Source organism: Dermacentor variabilis, chromosome 4 (assembly GCF_050947875.1).
Source record: "Dermacentor variabilis isolate Ectoservices chromosome 4, ASM5094787v1, whole genome shotgun sequence".
Classification (NCBI taxonomy): Eukaryota; Metazoa; Arthropoda; class Arachnida; order Ixodida; family Ixodidae; genus Dermacentor; species Dermacentor variabilis.
This window is the reverse complement of record NC_134571.1, coordinates 36,459,753-36,471,485: the sequence shown is the minus strand read 5'-3', so window position 1 is coordinate 36,471,485 and position 11,733 is coordinate 36,459,753. Positions and strand designations below refer to the sequence as shown.

Sequence of the window (11,733 nt, the reverse complement as noted above, 5' to 3'; positions counted from 1 at the left end):
CGACTTAAATTTACAATTACATAAGCATTACAAACAGGACAATTTGCAATGCTTATGCACGTGAACACTGTGGGGATGCGCGACTCTCACGCGTCCCCTGATATGCTGTTTTCCCGCATAGCTACAGTCTGCTGTAAACCGACTTCGCCGCGTGCCTTTACGGCTGCGGTCGGTATGCTTGCAGGGTAGTGCGAGAGAGGGCGCGAGTGTGGCTCTGCTAATGCCGCCTAACGGCGGGGTTACTTGGGCGCAAAAAGGAGAAGGCTCTTGCTCTTTGGCTCGGGATCGGCAAGCGGCGCGGACGTTCCGCGCGTGCGCCGATCCATGCCTCTGCGAGACCATCTCGCGAGGCCTACACCGGAACGGACGAACACGAGCGTTCGAACGCGCCACCGTTCGCGTGACCGTACGCGCGAACGCCCAGTAGTCAGTGTCCAGCATGGGGGCGAACATATTCGCTCGCTATCCGGTCGCAGCGAGTCTGACTTCCGCAATTTGTCGCGCGCCCGTCGGCATGTTTTGTGGATAACAACTCGGCTAACAGGCACTGGTCTATGAAAGGTGCAATAAATGCCCTTGTGATTGTTTGCACTACTGTGTTATCGTTCCTTTGTCCAAAGAGCGCGGGTGAGAATCCCACAACACGGAGTTATTGCCTTGCTGTGTTTGCTGATTACTTTAAAAAAATTTGACAAAACACAAATGTCTGAATACACAAGCACAAAGATTAGTCAAATCAATGTACTACCCTTTCATTCTCAAGGTAGCCAAGCCATCGTGGCACCAGAGTTCATTGTAGTAATTTTTGTAAGAAGCTCAATGGTTTACGGGACACATTGAATTGAAAAAACTACAAGCTATAAATATACGATTGCCATCTTCCAAAAGTGCAAAAAGGAAAAAAAAATGTGAATGAGCGCACAAGTATGTGCATTTCTTGTTTATGATCGAAGGTACCCACATGTCATGGCTATTGGAATGGGCGGTCACACGCATGCTTTAGGAAAATCTTAAATAACAGCAAACCAAGCTTACTGTTTGCATCATTGCCTACTGGGTGAGCAGTTGTGTTGATTGAAGATGCCCATAAATGCTCACGTCAATATTCTACAGTCGAATAAATCTCTGCAATGTGTTCTTTAATCTTTTACAACATCAATATGCTTCTCTGATCTCAAATTATTGGCATTCGTAGTGTTTCAAGGCTGCACGCACTTTGACACTCCTTTATCAACAGCACCAGCACGATGACAAGAACATAGTGGTCAATGTCTATTTAATATTTCTATTGCAATACACATGGAAGCTTCAATGCAAAAGTGTAAGTATTTGCTATCTTATCAGAAAACAGTTGCTTCAGAATGGAGAATTTACAATTCTTTGTGGCAACATTCTTTCTCCACATGTTGGAAGTGCGAGTACCCTATATAACCTGCTTTCTCAATGTACTTGAATTACATAAAAAGTAATTGATCAGAGAAACAGTTAACTGAACAATCATCAATTCAGCTGGTTAGAAAGCGTAATGAACCACCTTTAACACTTTACATAAAAGTCTGCTAGCCAATACCACGGTGTCTACTCATAAACCAGCAGGAAACCTCAAAATTATGCTTTTTATCACAAGTCACAACCACAAGGTAAAGAGCGAAACAGTTATTTTATCTAGACCATAATACACAAAGCAACAAGTGTAGCTTGTCACCCCTAACAGTAACATCACAAGTTATCTTTAAAGGGACACCAAAGGCAAATGCTGAGTTAATGTGATAAATTGGTGCCCAAAAACGTCATTATCCCAAACAGAGATTTGGTAATTGAGAAATTGAGGTAAATGCAAGATACAATGAGACTCCCCTTGGACATTCAAGTACTAGCCCAATTATGGAGACACTCCTCATAATTCTGTCACTAGTACTCACCACTTGTAATAAAAAGATCATTGTAAGGTATTATAAGATCAAAGAAAGCATTACTTGTACAGTTCTATTTGATTTTTAGAAAAAAGAACTGGACATTGACAATAATGCAGGCGGTCAAAAAGCTTTGTTTGCTACATTCTGCACCACCCTGCTTTTGTGTTTCAGTAGTTTCATTATTGCATGCTGCTGAGCTGGTTTTACTGGCTCATGAAACTCAAAAGTGCAAGTAGTAGAGAATGCAACTTTCAAGTGATGTTACCGGATTTCCAAACAGTCTAAGCCACTTGACCAAGAGTAGATGCACCGGCGAATCCACACTCTATATCTTGGCTCAGTTTCTCCATGGCCACACATCTGTTTTACACAGAAAACAGTGCTGTCATCTGCCGGACGCCATTTTACTCGCTGACGTCACTAAAGGGCGGCGATGGCATATGCAACGGCGACACTCCCTGCCCCAAAGCAGGGAGTGTGAATATTTTGAATTATTTGCCTTTAGTATTCATTTAAGATAAATTTTTGCAATGCATGTACTATTATACAATATACCAAGCACAATGCACTATTAAAGACATTAAGGGAACCTAAATCAACACAAACCTACAAAAAGAAAGCAAACAGACAAGTAAGTAATGTGCCAAGCACATTACAATTCCCTAGTTCTATTTCTATACAGCCAACACAACCTCGAAACTATGTTACACAACCAAAAAGAAGCGTTTGCAGAAAGCACTGCACAGTATCCTAGATCCTCTGCATGGCTGGTGCCAAGGCAAGTATGCTACAAAGTACTTGTGCATAATTAAACACAAGACTTACTAACATGGCAGTCACATTTGTTTTAGACAGGCTTCCTATTCATACAAGCACTTCCACGAAGTAAACGTCCTTGGTGCTCGCACTGAAGTCTAACTATCATTTGCACAATATTTCACACGGCTACCCTCGACAGTTGCTTAAGAACAAATAATTATGTACATTTTTCACACGGTTAAAGCAGCTGAATGAGCAATCTATGATGCACACAAATCAACAGATAGCAACCGATGCAACAATACAACATAATAAAATATGTCACTGATAAATAGGCATCGCAGAATAAAAAGTTTTGCAATGTAAATAGATAACAAAATTGTTCCAGTGCTAAGCATGACCGATTTGTATTCATAGTACATATGTGTATATATACATCTATCAAAAGTTTAAATCCAAAATAAAAAGGTAGCAACAGCTCCATACCAAGTATAAAGCACAGTTTGCAGTCTATCAAAAAAAAATTCTAGAAAGAAAACAATGTGAGATTCAGCAATAAGGCTGTGATACACTGAAAAAGTACTAATAAAGATAGCACAAAAATACATCTGCAACAGAAATTATACACAACAAATAAGAAAGCACCTAACAAAATCAATTTTTATGCTGGCCACACATCCAAGCTAGGCCATAAGAATTACTTTTGACTAATACATATATATAATAATCAAAACAGCTGGAGAGACTATAAGAAAGCAAAAGCAAATACGCTTTACAAAAGTTTTGGGCTAACAGGTAATCAGCGAGAAGACACAAATACTGTCCTCAAGAAGATAGCAGGTGGTCACCACTTTTGTGAACTGAAAAGACTTGCGCGGTTCAAATACGGAACAAGAAATTATAACAGCAATGTCCCTGACACCACAGAAACTTGCCAAGTCCAGGTGAAAATATTACAGCCAGAAAAATCTACAATTCTAAATCAAGAGTGCACTAGTGCAAATGTTTCTTCAGAGTATTCTTTTGAACGACAGTAAAACATGGCAGCACTATCAAGTCAACAATTCCCACTCCTCCACTAAAATAATTTTGTAATTCGGTTCGAGAGAGAGAAAGCTGAGCGTATGCTTATTCCAGTTTACCAAATCTACCTCCTAGACAGCTCTTACTGGTTTTACAGGATGCGACCTAGGCAGTTCCTAGAAGAAGATTCTTGCAGGTTTGATAGCCCATTTAGAATGAAATTCGAAATGCACCCAAGTTTCAGTACTTCAGAACTTTTCTTCCTTGAACTTGGAATAGTATTTATCTTTTTTAGGGTCAACAAGACTTTCTTTTGTTGCAGTTATGGAAATGTGCTGTATACACTTGAGTAGGGGCCGCACTTGTGCAAGAGCTGCATGCCCAACTTGGCAGCACAAAATTTGGAAAAATTTAACAAAGTCATCGTTGCAGATCGTCCCCGATTCAGAGCATGTGGACTATGGTATTTTCGGACCTCATTGGAAAAAGGTTTGAATTCACAGACATATCTATATCTGATAACACACATGGCATGAGTGACGACTGCATCCATGAGTGTGCTGCCGAACAAAGCCAAAGCAGCGGCGACAGTGAGAGTGGCCAGTTCTAGATGGGCACCTGGGGCATGATGCACATCCGTGAGCAAGTAATGTATAACGAAAACAAAAATGTTCACTCTTTTGGTTCACAGGGACCAGGTGGACTTATGCAAGGCCAGAATAACTGGACTGTGATGGCCCAGCCCTGCGTTACAGTTGCATCACGTTAAGAACGCTAAAAAAAGTGGGATGCTTACACATGCACATACAGTATGCTATGTGTGAGGTGCACTAGAGTGTTCGGGAGAGATAGTAAATGCAGAGTTTGTGCAAAAGACACAAATGCAAAACGTAGGGCAGCAAGATAAGATTGGCTGCAGGAACTTCTGACGTGTCATCTATGGGGGTGGCTTGAGATGTCCTTCGTGTGCGCTTCCTTGGCAGAAGACGCAGAGCTGGGAAAAAATAAAATGTGTTTGCAGATGTAAGCAGCTCCTCCTAGTGGCTTACACCAATCTGACAATGTTCAAAGCATCACGCTCCCTAATCCCCCTCAAGAAAAAAGAAGAAGAGAAAAGATTGCTTTTAATAAGATAAATGGCCATCAAAACAACTCCACGCCGATCTCGCCCGCCGATCTGCTAGAAGTTGTAGCCACCGCAGCACCGTTAAGCCTAGCTGTTTCTACATTTGCTACCTAGCTTCCAGCTGTTCAGTGCCATATTTTTTATCACAAGTCACCACATGGCCAATGGCTTCGAAGCACAGAAAGTACGGCAAGGATCAAGCGCAGCACAATGTCGGTTCCCGAAAGTCAGCTTCACCGCAATATGGCGGTATTAGGTGGGGAAGCATAAAAAAAAAAAAAGAAACGTAAAATTGGGACACTGCTTCGGGACATGCATGTATTTCTTAATTATACTTGCATGCAGCCACCATCTCCTCTCACAGTACAAGCCCTGATACATCTAGCAAGTATACTGGCAGACCTTCAGAGCTGTTTCAGACATGCCTGTGGTAGTTTGAGCCCTTGGGGGCAGTAATAGGCATGCATGCATTTTTTTTTTTGGACTGCCCTATTTTTCGGACGTTCTCGTTAGGGCATCCAAAAAATCAGATGTTGACTACACCACTTTTTTTTTCTTAAATATTTGCTTAAAGTCACATAAAAAACCCTGTAGGCACTACACTGTTAAACAGGTACAAGTCCAAAACAGCCTACTCACAAGAATTCCATATTGTGTAAAGTAGCAGTCGGACATCCACTCTATCATTCAGGACGACTACTTTTCCAATGCCTATGATGATAAGGAAAAAAAAGCGAACATGACAAAAATATTATTATTAGATTTTACCAACAGACGACTAACAAAAACTAAATTTACTGACTGGAAAGTCTAGTACAACGCACACAAGCTTAGTGATAGATGACCATGCACCTATGAGGTGTATTTACATGGATGTTTAACTACCACCAATCAGTGTAGGGATTTCAAACGTAGTCATCATAAAAGTGTTGACAAGACAGGTCTCTAACATTCATGACAACTGTGAAGCCCAGCATCACATAAACATGCATAACTATCAGCCAGAGAGCTAGTCCATTGCATAAGATGTAATATATGGCACTGTTGATGAAGGAAGGTTCTTTTACTATACCAGAAGGCTAACCAAGAGAAAATAATCATTACCCAGACCATAGCATGAACCTACTAAAGAAATCCAAACAGGTTTTTCAGAAAGAAAGCTTTGCAGTTGAAAAAAAAAAAAAAACTGTCCTAGTCCGGGCACCAAACTTGACCAAGTCAAAGAAAAAGACCGGGTTTTCTTTGCAACTTTGGGCTATAGCTCCACTTAGTGCAATTCCCCAGAACTAATTTGCCGTAGAAAAAAAGAGTTAAAGTTTAGTTAAGGTCATAGGTTCCAATCCAAAGCCTATGATTCCCCACATACATAAATCTGCGGCGCTACAAGAATAGGCAGCTCATAATGACTACACAAAGAATTTATACACACTAAAGCGACAGTCTTTACATATACACGGGTATACCTGCAACTTTGCATTAGCAAGTGCACAGGTGTAACGTGTATCTATGAAAATTAAAAAACTGAAACTGACCTATCATGCTTCGTACGAACGGATCCAGGAAAATCTCGTCGTCCTAAAAAATTAAGCAGAAATAATAAATACAAGCCACCAACTCAGCCCACAAAAGCCCAACATTTACTGTTGTAGCTGGAAAAGTATTACACAGGGAACAAAAAAAGAATGAGAAAGGCCCTTGATTGACTGCTTGTAAATGCTGTACTAATATAGAGACCACAGGGGCATAATTCGATGACGCTACCCTCAATGATGCTTTTCTGGCATAATAATTATGGTTAACACCTCTGCAGATAGTACATAAGACACAAGTGAATTTTGGCTGTAATGTAGCAAAGGACCGAAGCACAGGAGAGGACCAAAGCAAACCAACAAGTTATTTCATCACTGCAATGGTGCAATAAACAGAGGACATACGAAAAGCAATGAAAAAAAAAATAGCTATTACAGATAACAAAATGCGTACGACACAATAATGTGCAGAAATATCCCATCACATACACTGTGTGCTAATTTTGCCAATAATCATTATAACTCATTAGAGCATCATTAGAATCCATGCACCTGATAGTTACAAATTATATGACTTCATTCCTCTGAGTGCAAGCTCATGTGGAGAAGTGCAAATTCAAAGATGATATTGCGGTCCGAGACAAGCTCCTAGTTCTATTTTGTCTCTCACACATCAAATTTGGACAACCCCAGCTACTTAGCAAAACAAATGTTATTCAAGAACAACCTTGAACTACTCACAAGCTGTACTGTATTTTGGCAATGTTCTTGGGGTCATGACAACCTAATTTGAAAGGCGAGAGTCGCCACCAGATGGCCAGTCACTCTTAATTGTGAAAGCTTGTGTGAGAGTGAACACTGCTAAGCTAGCAGGTTGCACTCAAATTAGGCTTTGTTGATGAGACTGATATACAATGCCATAAATTCAGGCAAGCAACACACCCTTAGAAGCTGCACTTATAACAGCAAAACCTCGTTAAACCGTAACCGCCTAAACAGTAGCTTCGTTTTAAAAGTACTAAAGTAATATCCCCGACTCAGCGGCTATTGGACATAATGAGTTTTGTATCCACATAAACCGTACCAGCTTATTGCTTACGTATTGGTTAATATGTAGTGTTTCCATTTTTGTCGAGCGAACACGGCGGTGCATCGTCTCCATCGGGCGGCCCAGCAGAACAACAAGCCTCAGGGATCAGAACAATGGCCTCCAAGCGCGTTGTGCGTTTGCGCATGAAGCCACATTAACATCAATATCATTTCAGCGCCGTGGCAGAAAGCGTTGTGGCATCGTGCAAACAAGGACTCGCGTCACGCCGAAGCTCGGATAAAAAAAACACCGGGTGCTCAGCAAAGAAGAAAAATTAGACATAGTTTGTGCTATCACATGTGACATGAAGAAGGCAGAGCTGGCACGCGACAGGGATCTACTGTTGACTACGGTGTGTGGCATTTGAAATGCGAAGAAGTTGCTCAGCAGCGCTGCTACGACCGTGAAGAGATGTCGGCTACGAGGCTAGACTTTTCACCATCGTTGCCTCTGTTGTTGCCCAAGTGTCGCCTGGCAACTGTGATGAGCATGACACGGAAAGCGACAGCACGGGCGATTCAGGCCCGACAGTGGCAGAAGCTGCACATTACCGTGAGCCTTATGGATGCAATGTTCGCGACGAGAACAGCCCCCCGCAATGAAAAAGGCACCCTACAACTTTTGTAGAGCTACTGCGCCATGCACGGAGAAAATGCAACGCCAATGAGGAATCTGTCATGCAACTGTTTGCCAAGAAGGGGGCTGGCTGAAAAGCTGGCTTGCAGCTTCAGTAAGTTTGAGGCTGCTGTCGTCGCTGCTAAGCAGCCTGCGGCATTAAAAATAACGGGCTTTTGTCGTGCGAAGTGAATAAATACTGCATGTTTTTGCCCTTTCATCGCACTCTCTCTGAGTTCCGTTTCTGACAGGTAAGTGGGCGATCTCATGCTATATTGGTTAAGCAGTACTACCGTTTAGCAGTACTTTTTTCGAGCTCTGGCCAACTACGGTTTAACAAGGTTTCACTGTATTTTTTTTTACTGACGAACTATGTTACGCTCAGCAAAAGGTGACTGCTCATTGCTTTTAGCAATTTTCTTTCATAGACAATACATGACAGTCAGTTTAGAATGCTTTCTTAAAAGCAACTCTCAATTTCTTTTCTCTGGCTGACAGCGAAAATAGCGCCAGATTTTCACCCTCTTAACTCAACCCCCTCCAATTTTTAAAGAATACGAATGATAAAAATAAGTTATACAGACTGGAAACAAGGGACAGAAACAGAATGAATATTACGAACAAATCTTTACACTCGTCTCCCTGAAGGCACTTCGAACAGCTCAGGTCAACAGGGGGTAAGACGAGCTAATGTCCCCTCCAGTATGACATCCACTTGTCCTTCCGCCGACTTAGATAATGTCAAGTGCGCAGCAGTAGAGCTTAGACTGAAGGGGATGATAAAAAAAAAAAAGAAAGATACACACCCTCTGGCCTGTACTTCAAGTGACACTCTCGAGAGCCTTTGCACCTTTTTAATCTTTCAAGAGAGTTGTGTAGCTCTTGAACCTCCTGCGTCGACAAATCGTGGACTGCATTTCGCAACTGCAAGCAAGTGGGTTGTAGTGAGCCATGGGGAACAACAAATGAAGCACAAAGCACCAGTGAAGCTAAGGGGAAACAAAGACAACAACATGGAGTCTGCACCTTTTCTTGCAAGTGCTTCTTTCACTAATGGAAATATGCATTTTATTTTTGCCTTGAGCTATGTTCTGAAGGAACTAGTTGAATTTATTCAAGCAAGACAAATTTACAAGACGGTGGTGGAGCAAGAGATGCCTCTTGTCAAAGACAACGTTTCGAAAAAGGGACACAATCTCTCTGAATGAACTTATTTCATCATCATCATCAGCCTATGTTTAGGTCTCCTGTAGGACGAAGGTCGCTCTCAGCAATCTCCGATTACCCCCGTCTTACACTAGCCGATTCCAACTTGCGACTGCAAATTTCCTACTTTCATCACCCCACCCCTTTTTCTGCCCTCCTTAGTACACATGCTGTAATAGTCTATGCTCTAATGGTCCACCAGTTAACTGCCCTACACATTACGTGGCCTGCCCAGCTCTATCTTTTTCTCTTAATGTCAAGTAGAACATCGGCTATGGCTGTTTGCTCTCTGATCCACACTGCTCTCTTTCTATCTCTTAACATTATGCCTAACATTTTTTTGTTCCATCGCCCTTTGCCTGGTCCTTAACTTTTTCTTGAGCTTCTTTGTTAACCTCCAAGTTTCTGCCCCGTATGTTAGCACCGGCAGAATGCAATGAATGTACACTTTTCTGTTCAATGACAGTGGTAGCTTCCCGCCAGAATTTGGTTATGCCTGCCACATGCACTCCAACCCATTTTTATTCTTTTGTAAATTTTCGTCTCATGATTGGGGTCTGTTTCGAATATGTAATTGTCCTAGATAAACAGACTACTGCAAAGACTCTAGCAATTGACTGGAGATAAATGAATTATTGCTCCCTTGCCACACTAATGAATATTTTCTTTGTCTTATGCATATTAAACTTCAAACCTGCTCTTACATTTTGTCAATTAAGGTCCTCAATGATTTGGTGCAATTCATCACGTGTTGCTGAACAGGTCAATGTCATCAGCAAACCGAAGATTGTTGAGATATTCACCGTTGATCCTCACTCCTAGCTTATTTATTGCACAGAAAACTAAATAGACAGAAGGAACAAGACAAGCACAAGTGCCCTGGTAAAGACAACTCTCCTAGTCAAAACAATGGCTTGAGCCTGAGGCATCTCTTGTTCAGCCAATGTTCATTGCTACAAGCGTTCACTTTCTTGTAAATATCTGCCTATGGCAACACTGAACTTCGAGGTAAACTGTAAATCAGACTTTATGTTATTAATCAGAGATGTAATGTAATACAACAGTATGTTAAGACAACAGTAAATAATAAGAACGGCCCAAAATGCAGCACAGACTTTATGAACCATCTGGAAGAGGCCATCAAAAGTCAACAGTTGAAAGTAAAAAGTAAAAAAATATATATATAAAGCTTTAAAATGATGAAATGGAATGAAATTCTGACTTCAGGGACTGCCAACTTTCAACACTTCTCTTTATAAGTAAACAAAAAAAAATGTGGCCAACTCAAAGCAAAGCATTAACCTTGTGGAAGCAACACTGCATACATGAATAAAATACTCAACAAACCTGATAAGGATCAGTTCTCATGTCATAGAAAGTAATGAAGCCAGTGACGAATTCACAGTAGAGAAAATTGTGCGTCTCGTTGATTGTCCGCAGGCACCAAAACGTGTTGTTGTTGGCATTCTGGCAGAAACAAAATGGACCATCTGAAGAGAGAATAATTGCAATGCTCCAATTAGCTATATGTAAATACCACTACATATTCAAAGAACTTCATAAAACCAGGTTATAATTGTTGCAAAAGTAAAGAGGCTTTCATGAAAGAGCGAGAAAGTTGAGTGAAAACTTGGTTAAACCCACAGCAAATCTATATAGAGAAAGCAGCTTCTCTGAAACACTCTCTTATTGTGACCTAAAATGAACTCCAAAAGCTAGAATCCTGTTAAAATGTGAAGAAACAATACAAGAGCAGGATGAACGAAGTGGACAGACATAGCATCTCAGAAAGCATCTTTGAAAGGAAATGTTTGTAACTATTAGTCAGTTACATTATTCAAATTGTGGCTGTGAATATTTATTTGAGAGTGTGAAATTTAAAGATGTTGTCATTACTTGAGACTGCATAGGAAGTTTTCCGTTCTGACTAGAAAGGTGTGTGAGTATGCTTCACAGCCAAGAAATTGCCTTGTTTTTTACTTCCCCCTTTTTTCGAGATGTTGAAAGATTTATTTATTACATTTTCGTTATATGAAATTTACAATACACAAGACTGATAAGGCATATTCACAATGAATTTCCAGAATGACACCACTATTGAGATATGCACTATCGAACTTGCCCTAAATATGGACTGTTCCACCTTTTTAACAAAACATTCTTTTATGCATTGAAGTATAAAAGTAACTGAAACGTCCACGTACTTCATTCCACACATTGCAAAATAGTATTTCGAAACTGGTGTCACCCTGGAAATTCATTTCGAGTGGATACGTCTTGCCGGCTATAATTCACAAGTTGCAATGTATACTGTAAAATATTTAATTAGCAAGTTAATTATTGATATTTTAATTGTGTGAATTAGTTAAATATGTGTTTCAGTTTCTCGTGCTAGTAATGTCTGCCTCTTCAAATAATCCAGATTAAGTTCAACCACCTGTGGTTTTCTAACGTGCGCCTAAATCTCAG

General features: G+C 40.8%; 1 protein-coding gene across 4 annotated transcripts in view; it reads right to left on the bottom strand.

Annotated features, from left to right (window-relative positions):
* Positions 1-1,259: 1,259 nt before the first annotated feature.
* The window catches only part of Sulf1 (Extracellular sulfatase Sulf1), a 60,649-nt gene continuing 50,175 nt past the window's right edge, over positions 1,260-11,733 (bottom strand). For all 4 annotated transcript variants that reach the window (XM_075688647.1, XM_075688645.1, XM_075688646.1 and 1 more), the window contains exons 14-18: positions 10,612-10,754; positions 8,865-8,982; positions 6,357-6,399; positions 5,464-5,535; positions 1,260-4,692 (exon numbers count right to left, since the gene is read on the bottom strand). In XM_075688647.1, coding sequence (XP_075544762.1) covers positions 5,508-5,535; positions 6,357-6,399; positions 8,865-8,982; positions 10,612-10,754 — 332 coding nt within the window. In that variant the 3' untranslated portion in view covers positions 1,260-4,692; positions 5,464-5,507. The remainder of the gene's footprint in view (positions 4,693-5,463; positions 5,536-6,356; positions 6,400-8,864; positions 8,983-10,611; positions 10,755-11,733) is intronic.